This window comes from Oryctolagus cuniculus, chromosome 6, assembly GCF_964237555.1.
Source record: "Oryctolagus cuniculus chromosome 6, mOryCun1.1, whole genome shotgun sequence".
Taxonomy (NCBI): domain Eukaryota; kingdom Metazoa; phylum Chordata; class Mammalia; order Lagomorpha; family Leporidae; genus Oryctolagus; species Oryctolagus cuniculus.
The window spans coordinates 23042650-23064338 of NC_091437.1; the positions used below are offsets into that span (position 1 = coordinate 23042650).

General features: G+C 46.2%; 1 protein-coding gene across 4 annotated transcripts; it reads left to right on the forward strand.

Moving 5' to 3' along the window:
• Positions 1–66: 66 nt before the first annotated feature.
• On the forward strand, positions 67–10040 carry C6H5orf24 (chromosome 6 C5orf24 homolog). Of its 4 annotated transcripts, XM_008255028.4 has the most exons (3): positions 67–303; positions 734–835; positions 5633–10040. In XM_008255028.4, exon 3 carries the CDS (start codon positions 5636–5638, stop codon positions 6200–6202), a length of 567 nt encoding a protein of 188 aa, XP_008253250.1. In that variant the 5' UTR covers positions 67–303; positions 734–835; positions 5633–5635; the 3' UTR covers positions 6203–10040. The 4 variants fall into 4 exon arrangements, with proteins under 4 accessions (XP_008253250.1, XP_008253249.1, XP_008253251.1 ...); XM_008255027.4 differs by lacking the exon at positions 734–835 and having other exon boundaries at positions 68–303; XM_008255029.4 differs by lacking the exons at positions 67–303; positions 734–835 and adding an exon at positions 897–1561.
• The last annotated feature ends 11649 nt before the right edge of the window (positions 10041–21689 follow it).

A 21689-nucleotide genomic window follows, 5' to 3' on the forward strand; every position in this document is an offset into this window, starting at 1 on the left:
GGCGGGAGATCGGGTCTCGCGATGCGTCGTGCGTGCGTGTGCGTGCTCGGTCCTCGCGAGCTCGCGCACGCCGCTTCTCCCACTACGGGGCAGCGGCGGCCTCTTCCTGCTGCGTCCGGGGCGGGGATCGCGCGCGGTGGCCGCGGCCGGAGCCTACAGCCCGCGTCCGCCGCCGCCGCCGCCGCCGCCCTCGCCGCCTGCCTCTGGGCTTTGGACGCCGCGCGCGGTGCACAGGCGGCGGGCCGGGCCCAGCTGATGGGAAGCCCCTGGGCGCGCTGAGGGGCTGGACGACGCGCAGCCGAGGTGGGTGGGCGCGCGCGGGCTTGTCAGCGGGCCGGGAGCCGAGAAGCCGAACGGGGGCGAGGACCGCGCCTGCCCGGGGGCTCCGGCCTACGGCGCGGAGGAGCGGCTGCTGTGCCCTGGGCGTGGAGCCGGGCCCCGGGGGAGGCTGGTCGTGCGGCGCGGCCGGCGGGGGCTCACTTTTTTTTTTTTTTCCGTTGCGAGGTGGGACCCGCGGTCCTGCGCCCACCGTGGGCGAAGGCCTGCGGGCTGGGCGCTCGGCCTGCGGGCTCGCACGGCTCCGAGGGGCCCGCGACGGGCTGCGCGTTTTGGCTTTCGGCGCGTCGTCAGCGCCAGCCCTGGGGTGGCCGGGCATCTTCTTGCAACTTGCGGGTGCGGAAACCTTAGCCGCCGCCGCGCTCGGGCGCCCCACAGGTGATGCATTTTTAAACAGCGCGAGTCGGAGGAGGAGCCCGTCGCGCGCAGTTAAGGGACGGAAGGCAGACAAAGAAGGCCGTTAGCTGCACCCGGGGCCGGCGGGGGAACTTTGCCCGGCGTGAGTCCGTGGGAGTGGTGGCCGAGGGGCGGGACGTGGGTCTCCGAGGAGTCCGTGTCGCCCGCCTGTGCCGGAGGTCACTGCTTGGGCATCCTCGGTGAAGTTGCCGTGCTGTGTTTTTATTCTGCTACCCTGCGGACGGGCCGTTGCCCGCGTAGGCCTCGGAGTTTGTGTTTCAGCCACAGAATGTGCAGAAGCTCCCGTGGGCTTCCCTTCCTTTTCAAAAGTTGAACCGTTTTTGGAAAACGGCCTTTGGTAGTGTTCGCAGTGTGCTGCTTAATGGCAGAGCTGCTAGAAGTGCTGTGTTCCCTTAGACTCTGAAGAAACCTGGCGCAGCGCAGGGTGTTATGGCGAGAATCAAGAAGAGTTGGCCGGAGAGCCCTCACGTGGGAAGAGAGAGGCATTGTAAAATGTGTGGTTCGTGCTTATTTGTGCAAATCCTGCATAAACACACACATCCTGCGTGTGGGGACAGAGACGGTGGTTACGCAACCACGAAGCTCACGGCGCGGCGCCCGTCTCAGTAGGACTGAAGTCAGAGTGGAGGAGGGAGGGTCGCTTTTAGCTCTGTGGTTGAAGCCGGCTTCTCGTCCGGGGTTTGAGAAAGCAGGATAACTGTGGCTGGCAGCAGCAGAAGGCCTGCCCCCTGGACGTCGAGCCCTTGGAAGAAGCAGCGGTTCCCTGTTTTGTGTCTCCGCGCTTAGGGGAGTGTTGTTGGCCTTAGAGGTAAATTAACATAATATTGACCCAAGGCAGGACTCGCTGGAGGAGATGAAGGGGTCGGAGATGAGAGCTGTTTCAGAGGCGCGGGGCTCATTTTTTAATGGTGTGGTTTTCGGTGTGGCTTGATGGCCGAGGCAAGGATCTGCGGCAGTGTTTTTGCCTCTAAAAGCGTAACGTGGTGTAAGGCGAGACTGTATACCGTGAGTGCTGATAGATGGTGAGTGTTCTAATATATTAGGAGAAAATGAGGCAGGGAGGTGAGGTCCGGAGGGAAGGCTTTGCTAAGTTTAGTGATAGGAACTGAAAGGCATGAACCATAAAACATGGAAACGGATTGTGGTAAGAAATATTTTCTCCTCCCCTGGCAGTCCTCCTGTGGAGGACAACTTGTGCCTTTCACCTCTTTATGAGCGCTTTACAGCTGGGTGATTCCTGAATGGTCGGATTGAAAAGGGTTCCCTTCTTCTCTGAGTCTTGGGCTCACAGGCCTGAGTCCAGCACGGATTTATTGTCAGTAAGCTATTTTGGGTCCCGTCTTTTCCTGTATATACTTCTCAGTTTATAACTCGACGGGGAGAGGAATGTGGTTGGGTCCGTCACAAATCCCGGCATTGGCTTTTCTTCGGTTTGGAAAATAAATCTGTTTGACTTTGTGCTCCCAACAGAATGGCTCAGTGGCTGTTTGGAGAGGTGGAGGCTAAAGAGGTGAATAAACTTAAACAGGAATATTTTAAGTTGAATCTTGTGGTTCTTTTTTTTTTAACTGTTATTATTTGTTTAAATTTTATTGGAACTGGAGAGAAACAAAGAGATCTTCTATCTGCTGATCGACACCCAGTAGCCAGGTACTCTGGCATCTTCTCTGTGGGTCACAGGGCCTGCTGCCTCCCAGGGTGGACTTCAGCAGGAAGCTGGAATTGCCGTGGGACGCGGGCATCCCAAGTGGTGTCTCAACTGCTGTGCCAAATGCCCGCCCCTTTGTTTTCATTTTAGTGTAGTTGAGTAATTCTTAATGTTGTGGGGGGGGGGGGTGGATCTTTTCCCCCCGGGAACATTTGGCAACTACTGAAGAAATTTTTGGTTGTCACAAATTTACTGGGAGGGAGAGAATGTTGCTGCTGATATTTCGTGGATAGAGATCAGAGGTAGCCCTCACCAGCCAGCACCCATGGCAAAGAATTACCTGACCCCATGACCGCGCTGGTGCAGCTGCAGGGTGTACCATCAGTGCTTGTGGTTCTGAAGTCAAATTGTTCAAGTTCTTATTTGACTTTTTCTAATGTGTGGCTCTGGCAAGTTGCTTAAAGTTTCTGTCTCTGGGGGCTGGCGCTGTGGCCCAGCAGGTTAAGCACCGCCTTGGACGCTGCCATCCCATATGGGCACAGATTCCAGTCCCGGCTGCTCCATTTCCTTTCTCGCTCCCTGTTAACTTGACTGGGAAAGCAGTGGAAGCTGGCCCAGCCCTGGCTGTTGCGTCCATTTGGGGAGTGCAGCAGATGGAAGATCTCTCTCTCTAACTGTGCCTTTCAAAGAAATAAATGAATCTTTAAATTAAGAAAAATTTTGTGTTTCTGTAGAATAGAGCTAACAATAGTAAGCTCCTTGTCAGTTTGTGCTGAAGATTAAATGATGTGTAAAGCACCAAACCAGCTTATTGCCTGATACATGAAAAGCTTAAAAACTGTCACCTTTCAGCTAGTACTGCATTTGGAACTAATCTTGAGGACCTCTGCTTTTTCTCATTTGAAATTGAAATTTTGAGCTAGTGTAAGGTGATAATTCATAACTTAGGTCTCCTTGTTAGTGAAAAATTATTCCTTTTAATATTTGTGTTCGGCCTAGTCTTACTTTATGTTCTCAAGGCTGCAAGGTATCTACTGTAAAGAAATAGTTTCTTATTTTAGATGTTTTTCCTTCATAGTTAAGTCAGCTGGCCAACAATGCTGTGTTGATTCTTAGAAAATATTTAGTAATTTAACAGAAGTTGTCTCTGTGACTTGGTTTTCATTTCCTTTTGCCTTTGTATACTAAAATAAGTTTGCAGTCTCTGGGAGTAACTTTCCTAACTGAAGTCTTGGTGCATTTTTATGTGTTGGAAGCATTCAGGCAGGGCTGGTGTTGCGGCACAGTGGGGTGAAGCTGCTGCCTGTGCTGCTGGCATCCCATATGGGTGCTGGTTTGGCTCCCGACTGCTCTGCCTTGATCCAGCTTCATCCTAATAGCCTGGGAAAGCAACAGAAGATGCCCTCTGCCCCCGTGTGGGAGTTGTGGGTGAAGCGCCTAGATCAGGATATTGCATCCATCTGGGGAGTGAACCAGCAGATGGAAAATCTCTCTGTTGCTCTGTCTCTCTCTGTTTCTAACAAATAAATCTTTAAAAAAAATTTCCAGCAAGCGTTATCTAAAGATTTTAGAGCTAGACATAAATATACATGTGTGACTCTTTCTAAACATGAATTAGAATCCATATTTTTAAATCTTTCTGCATCGCAGTACAGTGCTGTGGTCTCTATAAAACTTTGATTTCCTGTGTGTCTATTTATATGACTCCTCAGTGCTGGACTGTGATGTTGGTTTTAATGCATTCTTTATAAAGAAAAAAAAAACACAGACAAAACAAAGACTTTGGACTCTTTGTTAATAAGTTGCAAGGCTCTTGTAAATAAATCCACCGTGTGTTTATGAACAGGAGAGAGGGCAGTGTTACACGTTCAACTTTCTGCCTTGATAACTGTGCCTTCACAATGAGAGGTATTTTATTATGGTTGTTATTCATATTTTGGGGGTGTAAGGTTTTGTTTTCTTAAGATTGATTGATTTATTTGAAAGGTCACCGGAGAAAGATCTTCCACTTGCTGGTTCACTCTCTAAATGCATACAACAGCTGGAACTGGGCCAGGTCAGAGCGAGGAACTCCATCCAGGTCTATCAGGCAGCTGGCAGGATTTGAGTAGCTGGGCCATCGTCTCTGCCTTTCCAGACAGATGGCAGGAATAGGACAGGGCAGCAGGTAGTCAGATGGCACTCTACTGTGGCCACTCAACTCGCTGCACCACAGCACTTGCCCCAGGAGGACGTTTTGTTTTTCCCCCAAGATTTATTCTATTTATTTGGAAGACAGAGTTACAGAGAGAAAGAAATCTTCCATCTGTTGATTCAGTTCCCAAATGGCCGCAGATGGCCACAAAAGGCCAGGATCAGACCTCAACCAGGAGCCAGAAGTTTGTTCCAGATCTTCCATGTGGGTGTAGGGGCCCAATCACTTGGGCCATCCTCCACTGCCTTTTCAGGGCGTCCTCAGGCAGCTGGATGGGAAGTGGAACAGCGAGATTCGAACTGGTACCCACATAGGATGCTGGTGTCTCAGTCTGCGGCTCTGTGTGCTGTGCCACAGCTCTGCTCCCAGTAATATGTTTTAACTGTGGAAGTGTCCCTCATTTGTTTATACTTTGTCTGGTTCCGCCTTCTGCTCGGATAGTGTTTTTGAAGGGAATTAGTACCCTGGACCAAGAGATTGTGATTTTTGTTTGGCACGTTCTGTGCTTTGTAGGCATAACATAGACTCAGGGTTCTGTGTGAAAAATAAATTACAAAAAAGCATTATGGGAAATGTGGTCAAATCAGAATTACATGTGTGAGATACAACAGACCAAAGTAAGGCATCCTAACGATGTTACACCAACTGGAAAAAAGTGTTAATAAGAATTCTTGTCTTTACTGGTATCCTTTTGGGGCTTAGTAATCTAAAAGAAAAAAGCCTGTAAAATGTGTTGTTTGTTTTGTGATTGTTTACTTTTCCAGTTCCTAATCAGAGAATTGTGTGGCCACTAAATCTGTGCTAAAATTAGGTTCTCTTGTATGATGTTTGTCTCCCCATGATAAAATTGAGGGAAAAAGCGTCTTTTGAATCTGCTGGTGTGTGTGTATGTTTATAGGTCATCTGGAGTCTTGCCTGTCAGCCTAATTTTTGGTAGTCTGCATAGATGTTGGAAGACTATTTGCCATTGAATGCTGTCATGCGGATACATATTTGTATATGTATATTTATGCATATTTGTCTTTTATTTCTGGTAGAAAATGATGCATCCTGTTGCCAGCAGTAATCCAGCTTTCTGTGGGCCTGGCAAGCCTTCCTGCCTCACAGAAGATGCCATGAGAGCCGCCGATCAGTTTGACATATATTCCTCCCAGCAAAGCAAGTACAGCCACACAGTCAGCCACAAACCCATGGTCTGTCAGAGGCAAGACCCGTTAAATGAAACACACTTGCAGACTACAAGTGGCAGAAGCGTAGAGATAAAAGATGAACTAAAGAAAAAGAAAAATCTCAACCGATCTGGTAAGCGTGGCCGGCCTTCGGGAACCACCAAATCAGCAGGATACCGGACCAGCACAGGCAGACCCCTGGGGACCACCAAAGCAGCTGGATTTAAGACAAGTCCAGGCAGACCTCTGGGTACGACTAAAGCTGCAGGATACAAAGTCAGCCCGGGGAGACCTCCAGGTAGCATTAAGGCTCTGTCCCGGCTCGCAGATCTCGGCTATGGCTGCGGCACCGCTGCCTTTCCTTACCCGATGATGCACAGCAGGGCAGTTCATGGGGTGGAGGAGGCCAGCAGTGAGGTGAAGCCTTCCGATGAGTGAGTGAGGCAGGAGAGGAGGGCCAGGTGCAGAAGGAAGGTAGTGCAGGATCCCAAAGCTTCTTGGTTTCATGTTGACATCAGTGATTTTACAGCCTGGGCTTTCCAAATTTGTATGCCTGTTTGATTTTCCCCTGCTTTTTCCCAGAAGCTGCTGTCTGCAGACAGAGGCCGTCAGGGCAGGAGTAGGGCACTGTGTGTGTCCATGGGCTCAGATGTGACACCAGCTAAACCAGTCCTCTCTTCCTTTAGTGTCATGATCGGGTCCCATGTTTCATTGCTTCTTTTGGGCCATTCTGAATAGTTGCTTTGTGTGCTGAACAACTGAAACCATTATACTTATTAGTTTGGGAAATACATCTGCAGTATAATGTACAATCTAAAGTATTTTTAACTGATGGAGCAGAAAAGCAAACTAGCGATTCAGGATTGCTTGAGGTAATGGCTGTGCGTTTTTGTAACCCTTATTTTCAATGGACGGGACACAGATACTTGTATGCTTTGGCATTTTAGTAGTCTTCACATGTTTAAAAAACTTACTTTTAGCGCTCTAGGTTTAAGCAGTTATTTATTCATCTTGTGGCATTAATCGATTTGATCCTTATTCCTAGGAGAACCCTTCAGTGCTTACCTTTCAGCATTGATAGGTTATTGCGTTTTGGGATTGCCTAAGAGCATGTATACCAAACGCCACAATCAGTTAACATTTACAAAAAATTTAAGCTTTTATAAAAACTGCACATTACATTTTTGATGAAATACAATGCATTCTGAGAGTAGTATGTTTAATATAACTGACATTCCTGAGGTCTGCATGTAACTATAGTCACTGTGTTTTTTTTTTCATATATTTAGTGAGTTTTAAAGTATGTTTAAAAATATATATTAGTGTTGCTCATTTATTTGAAATGTTTTTTGGTTTTTCTGAGAAATCATCCCATTGCATTAGCACTTACTGTTTCAGGTTTATATCTACCAAAGGACTCAAGTTGTTACGTAGGCTGTAAAACTGATGTAAACCGAATGCATTTTGCCGACCATCAGAACCCAGATATGAAGAAATATACAGAAATTCATCTATGCATGAAATGTGAAAAATATGTTGGTTAATTTAACTAAAAAATCCTGTTGTGACTCCTGGGAGACCACTTCATCTAAAAAAAAGTCCCCCTGCTGCCCCCAGTAATGTTTGCTTTAGAAGCAAGACAGAAAAGGAAAAATAGTATTTGCTAGATGTGTATGCTAGGGACAGAGGGAAACCTCTCCTCCTTCCTTTCTGAAAGTAATACTCCGTGTTAATACTCATTTTATTTATTCTGAGTTTGTTCTGAAGAAGATAGGAACTTGGGATTTGAACAATTTCTGCTGCGTTATAATCACGCTGTTCATACTAGGAATTTTAAATGCCTTTGAGATTAAAATGTAGATTTGAAGGACCCAAAAACTTAAAAATAATTAAGTTGTGGAAGGGCACATAATGTATTGTTTGGGCTTGCTCCCAGCTAATGCACACTCTGTTTGCAAATGGATGTCATGCTCCATACCTTTTTTAGCAGGAAGAACGCAGCAAGCCTGCAGGTGTCCCAGTGATGCCTGACACAGTGAGCTGGACTTACGCTGCTCTTTACAGGAAGAGGTGTTGCATTGTGCCTGGGCGCGGTCGCCTCAACGTTGGCTTTGCACAAGCAAACCGTAGAGAACATGTTGGGTGACTATGTAATCAGTTCTAACATTCTGGCAGCTAAATTGCTACAAGAGTTACTTCTTGCAGAAGCTTAAAATGTAAACTTTTAATATTTCCTCCTAACAGTATAACTTCTGGCATACACAGATGCTTTCATTTTACTCATTTGTTCATCTGCTCACTTTTCTCCCGTGTGTGTCAGCTAGCTGTTTCTCGAGGTGATGCTCGGAGGTCCTCTCCTGAGGCGGTTGTTTGCGCACCCTGCCGCAGGGTGATGCACAGACACACCGTGTCGGAGATGTGGCTGCATGTTGTATTTGATAGGAAATCCATTCCCCTTCCGGTTTGCTTTCAGTCCTGAGTTTGTTATTCATACTCATTTTCTGCCCTACGTTCATCCCCCTCTCCCCACCCTCCAGCACGTCTACTCAGTGGTGCTGTGCTGTGTCAGGAGACAAAGCAGGTGTATTATTGTATAATGAATTTTGTATACATGTTTATGAAATGGTGGAATCAGCTAAAGGGAGTTTGTTCGTAACAGTGTATATTGTTAAGAGCTGTGGGGGGGGGTGAATGGCTACAGTTGTGAATGAGTAACATCCTTCAGACAGCTGGATTCACTGTTGCTGTGAGCAGTTACCTGAGCTGGAGTGTTAGCTGTATACACTGGTGAGCATCTCCTGTCCACTTAGCTTTTCTTCTTATGAACAGTTCCCTGGTGCCATGCTGAAGAGAAGGACGTCTAAGCGATGATATGAATGAAGTCTTCAGATATAAAATATTTTTACTTCTATATAATCGAAAGACCACATTGTGCATCTTTTGTAACACTGTCTCTTGTCATGATAAACACTGAAATAGCATGTTAAACAGTTGCCTATACTTTAATATAATCAATGGGGAAAACTCGCCGTCCCCTCCCACTATATGATTGTTCCTTGAGAGGTAAATTGCTAATTTTATACTGTGTAATTCTGTCTTTACCAAATAGGTTTCACTATTCTATGTTAAAACTGTTGGTCAGAAAATGGTCTATTCAAGTAAGTTTGCTTTACTTTTTTCTTTAAAAAATATTTTAACATGCCTTATTTATTATTCTTATATTAACAAATAAGGAACTAATACAGATGAAATTTTCGTTTTTTGACAGATATAACTTTGCATAACTGATCTTTAGTATGGGATGATTTTGATACTATCTTTGGAGTTTTGCACTGGATATTAAAAAAATACATTGGCACCGTGTATTACAAGAAAATAAGTAGTATCTGGTTTAATTTTTAATATTTGGGAACTTTTTTAAATCACTGTTTCAATTAGACTAAGAATTCTTTATATTTTTATTTACTTTTTAAAAGAAACATCTGTCAAAGTAATCCTCATTCCAAACTGGTATTTATGCGAATTTGCATATATATTTTCACAAACTAAGAATAGAGTTTTTTGAGTTAAGAAAGGGGAAAACATCTGGATCCATTTATTAGGTTAAGAGTGATCCATCTGGTGTTAAAAATAACCGCAGTGTGTGAACTACAGAAAAAAAAATTAAACTTGTTTATATTCTAGGAAGCTGTAAAAGAACACTTCAGGGGTTGCGGATGGTAACTGTTAGTCATTGTCTCTATATGCAGTGAAATGTTAGGATCCCTTGCTAGTGAACTAGGAGAATTCACAACAGTTACTCAAAACAGTTTTTTCCTTGGACATGATAAATTGTGATGCTATTTTTTTTTTTTAATGACTTAACTATATGCTCTTCAACTCTAGGATGTATCTTGATCTTTCCATTGCTTTTTGCCCCTCCTCCTTTCAGGTAGACAAACTGTGCTCTCACATATTATGTGTTTATTTTTTTGGAGAGTTTAATGCTATAGTAATTCAAGTGTGTGATTTAAAATAATCAGTTCACTTTGATTCTTTAAGTTTTCACAATTTCCTTTTCACAGATAATTATGGAGAAAGATAATTACTGATTAACTGGTAATAAGCACGCTGTCCTCTGCTGTAAAGAGTCTGAATAGATAACTGTATGTTATGTCCATGAACTCGAGCTACTCGTGTGCAATTATGTGTATGGGAATGGAGTAGTGTTCATGATTTGTATCTACATCATCATATGGATGTATATTTATTAATAAAGTCACTACTTTAAAACCAACTATGTCTGCTGCTTTATTGTGTAGCACTGTACTTCACAAGTGGGGAAGCAGTCGAAAGTCACCTTTTTTCATTGCAGTGAATCTTTTCTTGAGGTTTTGCCTTCTGAAATCTGCCCCTTAAAATGTGTGATGTGTGTATGTTTAATTTAAAATCTTCACAAATTGATCCAGTTTTATTTGCATTTTCTTCCCATTATGAAGATAAGTTAGGCTAGTGTTTCTACTGAAGGCTTATATTTAAAATTTTTAAAAGATTTGTTTATTTATTTGAAAGGCAGAGCTACAGAGAGATAGAGGCAGAGAGAGAGAAAGAGCTTCCATCCAGCGGTTCACTCCCCAGAAGGCTGCAACGGCTGGAGCTGAGCTGATCCAAAGCCAGGACCCAGGAACTTCTTCCGGGTCTCACACATCGGTGCAGGGCACAGGATTTGGGCCATCTTCCACTACTTTTCCAGGCCAATGCAGGGAACTAGATTGGAAGAGGAGCAGCTGGGACTCAAACCGGCTCCCATATGGGATGCTGGCACTTCAAGTGGCAGATTTACCTGCTATACCACAGTGCTGGCCCCTATATTTAATTTTAAACATGATGAACGGGGACATCATCTTCTGTAACTGTCAAATATTTGGGATATTTAAAATATATTTCCCTTAATTAAACATATAATTGCCTTTCCCACTTTCTCTGAAGTCTAGCAAGGTGCAGCCTCTGTTTGTGAAACTGATTGATTTGAAAGAGTTTACAGAGATTGTCACCTGCTCCTTCACTCCCCAAATGGCCACAACAGCTGGAGCTGGGCCGATCCAAAGTTAGGAGTTTCTTCTAGGTCTCCTATGTGAGTGGCAGGGGCCCAAGGACTTGGGCCATCTTCCACTGCTTTCCCAGGCCATAGCAGGGAGCTGGATCTGAAGTGGAGCAGCCAGGACATGAACTGGCATCCAAATGGGATGCTGGCATTGCTGCCAGTGGCTTAATCCACTGCTCTACAACACCAGCTTCCCCCACATCCTGGCCTGCTTTTGTAAATAAAGTTTTATTGGAATAGATAGTCTTTGTTACAGGTTGTCAGGCTGCTTTGGCATTTTAGTGGCGGAGTTGACCAGTTGTGACATAAGGGCCTGCGAAGCTTAAAATATTCATCTGTTCCTTTCTTCACACACACACAAAAAACTTGCCAACTTTCTATGTAGAACACAGGTGGGTAGCCTTTTTCCTGCCAAGGGCCATTTGGATACTTATAACATCATATGTAGGTCATACAAAATCATCAACTTAAAAACTGCTGTAGATTTTTTTTTGAATTTCTAATCCCACCTGCAGTTGTCTAGGCAGGGACAGACCAAGTGATTTTGCAGGCCTTGGGCGATGTGCAAGCCAGACATGGCCTACCTCTGATCTATAACATTAAAGTGGAGTTGTAAACAGCCAGTAAAATAGTTTAAGTTTTAGAACATATATGAAATTGATAATGAGTTGTTTTTTTTTTTTTTTTTTTTTTTGCCTTTGGATTATAATTGATATTGGTAAGATGACTTGGGCCAGCGCTGTGTAGTGGGTAAAGCTGCCATCTGCAGTGCCAGCGTCCCATTTGGGTGCCAACTCAATTCCTGGCTGTTCCACTTCCAATCCAGCTCTTTCTTATGGTCTGGGAAAGCAGTAGAAGATGGCCCAAGTTCTTGGGCCCCTGTAGCCGTGTGGGAGACCCGGAAAAAGCTTTTGACTTCAGGTGGGCCCAGCTCTGGGTGTTGAAGCCATCTAGGGAGCGAACTAGTGGATGGAAGACCTCCCCCTCCCCCCCCCCCCCGGCTCCCTATAACTGCCTTTCAAATAAGTCTTTTTTTAAAAAATGATACTTAGCAGTGATTTTGTATGTTATTTTTCTCAGATGGTGGAAGTTCTTTCACTCACAGGAATGTATTGTTGATTTGGTATACTCACTGATCTGTGAAAATACTACACCATGCCAATACTGGATCTTTGCTGCAACTCACTGGGTGGCTTAGATAAATTTTTAATCACTTTGTTCCCTATAATATTTTCTAACAAATGCTTATTCATTAAAATTATATTTGTGGCCGGCGCTGCGGCTCACTAGGCTAATCCTCCGCCTGCTGCGCCGGCACCCTGGGTTCTAGTCCCGGTTGGGGTGCCAGATTCTCTCCCAGTTGCTCCTCTTCCAGGCCAGCTCTCTGCAGTGGCCAGGGAGTGCAGTGGAGGATGGCCCAAGTGCTTGGGCCCTGCACCCTCATGGGAGACCAGGAGGGAGCACCTGGCTCCTGCCATCGGATCAGCGCGGTGCGCCGGCCGCAGTGGCCATTGGGGGGGTGAACCAACGGAAAAAGGAGGACCTTCCTCTCTGTCTCTCTCTCACTGTCTACTCTGCCTGTCAAAAATAAAAATAAATTATATTTGTGACAATTTTCTTTCTCTGGCGAATGTCAGAGCAGACCAGTGTCCTTCAGTGGAAAGAGCTGGCCTAGGGCAGGTGTTTCACAGTGGGAGCGACCTCTTGGGGAGTTACATTCCAACATCTTTGTGCCTGGCTTGGAGTCCCGGCTGTACTTGAGATTCCAGCTTGCTCCTCATGCACCCACTTGGGAGATGTGGATGGAGTTCTAGGCTCCTGATTTCAGCCCAACACAGCCCCAGTTGTTGCAAGCACTGGGGAGTGAATCAACAGATACATGATCTCTCTCTCCCTCTGTCTCTGCCTTTCAAATAAAAAGGAAGTTTAAAAATCCAAGCAAGTGAAGATCTGTGGTAAGAGAGAAGGTAATCTCCCTTTATCACCTAGAATTCATACCCTGAATATTATCAGTCTTGTGTTTTTTATTCTCAGCAGTTGCCATGGTGTGAAAAGAATAAACTTTTGGGGGCCATGTTACAGCACAGTGGGTTAAGCCACCACTTGGGGTGCCAACCTTCCATACATCAATGCCAGTTAGAGTCCTGACTACTGTGCATTTAAAATTATTTGAAAGGCAGGGGGATATATTCCATCTGCTGGTTCACTCCCCAGATGCTCACAATGACCAGGGTTGGGCCAGGCTGAAGCTTCATCTGGGTCTCCTATTTGAGTGCAGGGGCTCAAGTACTTGGGTCATCTTTGCTGCTCTCCCAATGGAGCAGCCAGGACTCGAACTGGCGTTCATATGGGATGCTGGCATCACAAGGCAGTCATGGGGTGGTTTGACCCACTGTGCTGGTCCCAACTACTGTGATCCAGCTCCCTGGTAGTGCACCTGGGTGGGCAGCTGATGATGGACCAAGTACTCAGGCTTCTGCCACCCTGTGGGAGACCTGGTTGGAGTTCAGGCTCCTGCTTTGGCCTTTCCCAGCCCTGACTATTGAGGGTGTTGGGGCGTGAGCCAGTGGATGGAAGGTCATTCTTCACTCTCATAATGCATTTCAAATGAATAAATCTTCTAAAAACAAAAAACCAGGTGGGTGTTGTGGCACGGTGGTTAAAACATTGCTTGGGGCACCCACATCCTGTAGCGGGTGCCTGTCTTAGAGAACCGGCTGCTCTGCTTCTGATCCAGGCTCCTGCTGATGCTTCCTGGGAGGCAGCAAGTGAGAGCTTAAGTGCTTGGGCCCCTGGCACCCATGTGAGAGACCAAGATGAAGTTGTTGGACCCTGGCTTAGGCTTGGGCTAGCCCTGACTGTTGCAGGCATTTGGGTAGTGAGCCAGAGAAAAAAATACAATAAACACTTTATTAAACACACTTTATTCCATTCGCTAAGTCCTTGTAGTTTTGGTGAATGGTGCCGGAGGAGCTGGAACACCCCTTTGACTTAGAATACTTGAATCCCAGAGAGGTTAATTTGCCCAGCGTCATGCACACGGCGGGAGTTCGGGTCAGCGTGTGAGCCCACGCCCTGTGAATCCTGCGCGGGGGCGCCTCACTGCTGCCTCTTCGCTGTTGGGAAGTTTATTAAACGACGTTCTGCTTTTAGTGGTGGGTGTTTTTGTCCTTGCTCTGAGCTGCCTAAATGTAGCTTTGGGAAGCTGATCGACTCCACTTGTCTTGCTAGGTGATTGTGGCAAATGCATTTTAGTTTATCTTTGCTACCCCTCTGCTGTGAGAGCCTAGGGGCTTTGGAGTAGCTTCTCAAGAGAGAGACTGAAAACGACAGTTACTCTTAGTTTTCCTGCCATTTGTCTTTCCTTTGCCTTAGGATTTTTTGGTTTACGGTTACGTGTTTATTTCCCTGTATTTTTCAGTACAGCCTGCCCCTTTTGTCTTTGTTCTGCCTGGTGCTGCTTTGTGGTTTGTGACTGTTTGTCTCTGGCCTGGTTTTCTTGGGATCATTGGCATTCACCCCGATGGTGGGACCAGCGCTGAGTGGGGGCTGGTGTTGTAGGCAGCAGCTTAAACCACTGTGCACGATGCCAACCCCACTTGCTAATATCTTGCTGATTTTAATTTGATTCACCTATCAATTTTGAGTCATTAATAAAAATATTCCTGGGGTGAATGTTTGGTCTAGCAGTTAAGATAACAGTTAGGGTCCCCGTGACCCATATCCGAGTGCTTGGGTTTAACCTGCGAATCTGGCTCCTGACTCCAGCTTCCTGCTGGTGCAGATGCTAGTTAGACAGCAGTGATGGCTCAAGTAGCCGGGTTCCTGTCACCCACGAGGGAGACGGAGTTCCCAGTTCCCAGTGTGAGAAGAAAAGACCACTGGTTCATCAAAGATAGATGTTAAGCTGTGAGTAGAAAATGACTGACTAGCATCTAAGCAGTTAGTTAGCCTGACAGTTAGGTTACGAACCACAAAGTACATGCACCTGGAAAAGGCCTGGAGCAAACAGGGTATTACCAGGACTAAACATTTGGAAATACTTAGGTGGCGTTCGGGAAGGTGGTAATCCCGCAGTTAATCAGCCAATGAGGAACCAGGGAAGTGACCTGCGTGTTAGGAAATAAACCACTTATTGTAAACCACCCCCGAGTGTGCTGGCCCATCAGACACCCCATCTTTTATTTTATTATTTTTTTATGACAGCTTTTTTTTTTTTTTTTTTTAAAAAGAGATTTGGGAGAGTTAGAAAGAGGTCTTCCATTTGCTGGTTCACTTCCTAGATGGCTGCAGTGGCTAGAGCTGAGCTGATCATGAGCCAAGAGCTTCTTCCAGGTCTCCCACGTGGTGGGTGCAGGGACCCAAATAGTTGGGCCATCCTCCGCTGCTTTCCCAGGCGCATTGGCAGGGAGCTGGATTGGAAGTGGAGCAGCCAGGACTCATACGGAATGCTGGCACCACAGGCCAAGGCTTTACCCTGCAGCACCACAGTGCTGGCCCTGAGCCACCCCATCTTGGAAGACTGCTAAAGTCTCGCTTTCACTGCACTCCTGAGTCTGAGTCCACTCCTGAAGTGCGCATGTAAAGTGGATTCTCACACCGGCTCTGCTCAGCCTTCACCCCACCCTCAGCCATCATGGGTGTTCTCTTTCTGCCTTTAAAAAAAATTCTTTGCTGCCTTCGAAAATTCCCCATTTTTCTATTTATATGACTCTTGGTTCCTACTAATGTTGTTTTTCATATTGTGGGAAATTTTCATCTTAATTTTGTTAGATCGATAGTTGTGAATATCTGAAGTTTTCTGTTTCGTCTGCATGTCTATACCCTGTTTCAGTTAGCCCTAGAAAGTATAGTTGTGGTAAAGAGACCCCAAGATGCAGTGTTTCAGGTACGATTAGGATGTTTCTCAGAATCATACTGTGGTTTCTATGTAGATTTCTAAAACCTGGGCTCACTGCTTTTGCCATTTTTAGGGTTATTCTGGGGGCCAGTGTTGTGGCACAGCAGGTTAAGCTGCTGCTTGCGATGCTGGCATCCCATGTTGAAGTGCCAGTTTGAATCAAGCTGTTCCACTTGCAACCCAGCTTTCTGGTAATGCATGGGGAGGCGGAGGAAGATGGCTCAAGTACTTGGGGAGGCCAGGATGTTTTCCTGGCCCAAACCTAACTCTTGTGGCCATTTTGGGAGTCAGTGATGCAGATGGAAGATCTGTCTCCCTCTCGATCACTCTGCCTTTCAAATAAGTGCATCTAAAAAAAAAAAAAAAAGCCAATAACTTCTCTTTACTTTAGACAGTCTGGGAGAGAGAGAGGTTGTGAAAGTCCAGCTCTTTTAAGCAAATGAGGTGGCGGGTAATTTCTGACAAGAGCTTCGTCCCGTGGCTGAGTATGGGTACACAGGTGTTGGGAAGGAGAGCTCCTGCCTGGGACAGCCAGGCCCAGTTGCTACTGTGCAAGCAGAGGATGGATTTTAGTAACAGTCTACATCCCTGTGGGTAAGATTTGTGGATGGAGTTTGGACTAGGATCTAGAAGCAGATTAATACCTGCAGTTACATGAGAGCAAATTGAAGTTCCAGAACCTAGATTAGTACTTTTCATTTTTGAACAGGTTGTTAGTTCACTAAAGACTTGAGGGCTGTTCTTCAAGTCAAACCCTGTTCTGGGTGCAGGAGGCTACTGGTTTATAGTCTAGTGAAAGGCTAGACAAAGGAGCAGATAGTTGTGATATGATGAATGCCGTTTCTAGAGTAAATGTTGGGGGAGGTGGTGGAATAACCAAAATGAAGTGGCACCCAGGCCGAGAACTGAGCGATGCAGACTGGTGTGTGGAGAGAGGAGAGCATGAGAGACAAAAGAAGCAAGAAGGCAGGTGTGTGCCGTGGGTTAGGCTGCTGTGTGAAGGTGGATGCCAGTTGGCATCCCAGCCGCTCACATGAGAGACCTGGATGGAGTTCCTGGCTGCTGACTTTGGCTTGCCCCAGGGGAGTGAACCCGTGGATGGAAGATATCTGTCACTCTGCCTTTCAGATAAGTATTTTTTAAAAAAAAAAACCCATACATATACATAATAATTGTGTTTGGTAGTGGTAGTGAACAGGACTGGCAAAGGGAAAGGAAATGAATCAGATCATAAAAGGGCCCTGGAAAGTGAATCTAAAGAATTTATTCTGAGAGCAGCGGTGAGCCATGGGAAGATTTTAAATCAGGATGACTTGCTCATCTCAGTGTTTCTGGGCTGCCCAGAGGAGGGAAGCAGGTGCAGGTGCAGTGGGGAAGCATCTCCCTTGGGTGAGGTCCTCACTGGAGGGAAAGTGGACAAACTGTGATCTGAGACAGGGGCCAGTGATCTTGGTGCCAGGCAAGCCAGGGGTGGGCGTGGCCGATGTCGAGTGTTAATGTGTAGGGAGCACAAGTGTGTGCATGTCCAAGGCCAGTGTGACAGATTCAGATTGCTCCTGTCATGTTCAGGAGCTGCATTTTTTCCTAGTATAGCCCAAGATCTGCCCTTCATAGGTGAAAGTGAGCGCTGTTATAAACGACGGAGACCATGGGTCAAAGGGAACTATTGCTTAGAGAATCTGTTCTTTTTTTATTTTTAAGATTTATTTATTTGAAATAGTTAACACAGAGGGAGAAACAGAGCCATCTTCCATCTACTGGTTGACACCCCGATGACTGCACTGGCCAGGCTGAACCCAGGAGCTGCATCTGGGTCTCTGACATGGTTGGTAGGGGCCCAAACACATGGGCCATCTTCCTCTGCTATTCCCGGGCCATTAGCAGGGAGCTGGATCAGAAGAGCAGCTGACAGACAAGCCAGTGCCCGTATGGGCTGCCAGCATCACAGGTGGGGACTTCATCCACGAGGCCACAATGCTGGCCCTGAATCTCTTCTATGTTTAAGGAGCAGACCATTTTAATTAGAGATGATTTTTCCAGATTTTCAGTTGATTTAACAAATTCAGCAAAATGTTGGTAGTTTAAGTGTCCAGTCCACAGTGTGCCAATTCATGTAGTGAACAAGAAAGACAAGTCCCTGCCTTCACAGACAGACCTCACAGTAAAAAACTGATGCCTTAGTGTGCAGAACTCAAGGCACTCACCTATTATTCATCCTGAATGGATCATTTCACTTGCTTTATCTCAGTGTAGCTGATGATCTCAGCACGAAGGAAGTGACACTCAGTCCCTCTGCCTGTTCCTGTGCCAGCACCAGTTTCTAGATGGATTTGGAGAGAAAACTGGTTATTGTCCTTGTTCCCTTTAAGCTCAGAAGTATCAGCTAAGAGCTCATGCATAAATTATGATGCTCTGGGCTTTCACATCATGATGGGAGCTCCTTGTATGGCTATTGTGCTCCCTCGGTCACATAGACAAATAACTCCCAAGCCCGGGTGTGCCAGGTGCACAGTGGCTGATGACTGAAACAGAGTAGGTGACTTCAGGGCTGCCTCTCTCTGTGACTCTGTGAGTCTCTCTCTCTCTCTCTCTCTCTCTCTCTCTCTCTCTCTCTCTCTCACATACACACACACACACACACACACACACACAGAGTCTTTTATAAAATTATATTTTTAGGGTAGACATCTGCATGGGAGTGCCTGCTTGAGTTGTGCCTCCTCCACTTTGCTCCAGCTTTCTGCTGCTGTGCCTGGGAGGTAGCCAATGATGGCCCACGTACCTGGGATCTTGCCACCCATGTGAAAGATGCAGATGGAATTCCCGGCACCTGGCTTTGGACTGGCTGATCCTGGCTGTTAGAGGCATTTGGGGAGTGGACCAATAGATGAAAGATTTATCTCTCTCCCTTCCTCTGTGTCACTACTTTTCAAAAAAATAATCTTTTTGGTAACAATTATGTTTTTAAACATTTAATTTTTGAAAACTTTAACATATAAAAGGTAAAAAATTGAGTATAATGGCCCTCCAGGTGCCCAACAGTGACTTTAGCAATAAAATTCAAGACCTATCGTTTTTCTCTATACCCACTTTTTCCGTGCCCCCCTCAAATATTTTTTTTAATTTAGAATATTATTTTCTTTGAGAGACTCAAAGACAGATCTCTCATCTTCTGGATCACTCCGCAAATATCCTCAACAGCTAGAGGAGGGTCAGGCGGAAGCCGGGAGCTGGGAACTCGTTCTGGATCTCCTTTGTGAGTGGGGGAGGAGCCCACAGCTTGAGCCTCCAGGGTACATACTAGCAACAACCCAGAATGGGAATAGAGGTAGGACTTGAACCCGGGTATTGTGACATGAGCTGCAGGTATCCCAAGTGGCATTTAACTGCTAGGCCAAACCCTTCTCTGCCCTATCCCCAGTTATTTTCAAATAAATGATCCATATAATTTCACCCTAAAATATTGTAGTACCTACATCTGAAACTAAAGACTCTCTTGAGAATAATGATAGCATTATTATACTTAAGAAAATTTTTCCTTCCTGGGTTGGGTATTTGGCCTAGTGGTTAAGAGGCCTGCAACCCGGGCCATCGCCACGGCTCACTAAGCTAATCCTCCACCTGCTGCGCCAGTACCCTCGGTTCTAGTCCCGGTTGGGGCGCCGGATTCTATCCCAGTTGCTCCTCTTCCAGCCCAGCTCTGCTGTGGCCCAGGAGTGCAGTGGGGGATGGCCCAAGTGCTTGGGCCCTGCACCCTCATGGGAGACCAGGAGGAAGCACCTGGCTCCTGGCTTCGGATGGGATGGGCGTGGTGCACCGGCTGCAGCGCTGGCGGTAGCGGCCATTGGAGGGTGAACCAATGGCAAAGGAAGACCTTTCTCTGTGTCTCTCTCTCTCTCACTGTCCACTCTGCCTGTCAGAAAAAAAAAAAAAAAAAAAAAGAGGCCTGTATCCCATACTGGAGTGGGCAAATTCAGCGCCCACTGTGCCTCTGACTCAAGTTCCTTACTAGTGTAGGCCCTGGGAGGCGGTGGTGATGGCTCAGAGGGTAGGGTCCCTGCCCCTGTGTAGAAGACTTGAACTGAGTTCTAGGCTCCTGGTTTTGACTCTACCTTGGAACTGTTACTAGCATTTGTGGGTGTGAACTAGTGGATGGGAACTTTCTGTCAAATAAATAAAAATTTTTAAAAATTAATAATGCCTAAATGTCAAGTATCTAATGCTAAAATTGTCTCAGTGCTTAAATTTTTTTCTTTGGGGCTGGTGATGTGGCAGCTCCCTGCCTGGGAAAGCAGTGGAAGATGGTCCAAATCCTTGGGCCCCTGCATCTACATGGATGAAGCTCCTGGCTTTTGGCTTCAGTATGACCCAGTCCTGACTGCTGAGGCCATTTCAGGAGTGAACCAGCATATGGAAGATCTCTCTCTCTTTATCTGACTCTACATCTCCTTCTCTACACTCTGACTTTCAGATAAATAAATCTTTTTTAAAAATGAAATTGTTTTGTCTTTAATAGTGTCTTTTCATTGTAATAGCATGAAATGTCATGCATTATAAGTGTAGCAAACTAAGTGTACAGTTTTTTTTCTTAAATACTAAACCATGAAATTCTTCCATCTGATTATTGTTTATTTCAAAGGCAAAGTTACAGAAAGAGAAGGAAAGATGGAGAAGAGACCTTCTATCTGCTGCTTCACTTTTCAAATGGCCCCAACAGCCAGGGCTGGGCCAGGCTGAAACCTGGAACCCAGACCCCAACCATGTCTACCAGGTAGGTGCAGGGGCCCAAGCACTTGGCCATCCTAGGCTGCTTCCAGGCACAGTAGCAGGAACTGGGTTGGACGTGGAGCAGCCACTGGTCTGAGTGATGCGCACATGAGATGCTGGTGTCCCAGGTGGTGACACAACCCACTGCATGATGGCACTGGCCTGAGGCCGTTGGTTTTGTTATGTTGCTGTCCATTGCTTCCAGCAGTTGTTGCAAAGGCTATTCTTTCTCCAGTGAATTGGCATGTCATTTTCATGTTTTAAAGATTTATTTTGATTTACTTGAAAGGCAGAGTTACAGAGAGGGAAAGGCAGAGGCAGAGAGAAAGAGAAGTGTTCCATCTGTTGGTTCACTCTCCAAATGGCCACAATGGCCAGGACTGGGCCAGACTGAAGCCAGGAGCCAGAAGCTTCTTCTGGATCTCATGTGGGTGCAGAGGCCCAAGCACTTGGGCCGTCCTCCACTGCTTTCCCAGGTACATTAGCAGAGAGTTGGATAGGAAGTGGAGCAGCTGGGACTTGAACCTCTGCCCATATAGGATGCGGGCACTGCAGGTGGCGGCTTAACCCACTATGCCAGAGCACCAGCCCCACTGTGTCATTTACTGAAAGTCAATGTGCCATTCATTCATGTAGCTTTATATCTACACTTCTTTGTTCCATTGATTTTTGTGCTGATACTTAATTTTTTTAAAGATTTATTTGTTTGTTTGAAAATCAGAGTTACACAGAGAAGGAAAGGCAGAGAGAGAGAGGTCTTCCATCTGCTAGTTCACTCCCTAATTGACTACAATGGCCGGAGCTGTGCTGATCCGAAGCCAGGAGCCAGGAGCTTCCTCTGGGTCTCCCATAGCGGTGCAGGGGCCCAAGAACTTGGGCCATCTTCTGCTTTCCCAGGCCATAGCAGAGAGCTGGATTGGAAGTGGAGCAACTGGGACTTGAACTGGCACCCTTATGGGATGCTGGCACTGCAGGCAGCGGCTTTACCCACTATGCCACAGCGCCAGTCCCTGTGCTGATACTTATAACAGAGGGAGAGGCAGAGAGAGACAGAGACAGGTCTTTCATCCACTGGTTCACTCCCCAAATGGCTGGAGCAGCTGGAGCTGAGCTGACCCAAAGCCAGGAGACTGGAGCTTCTGGGTCTCCCACATGGGTGCAGGAGCCCAAGGACT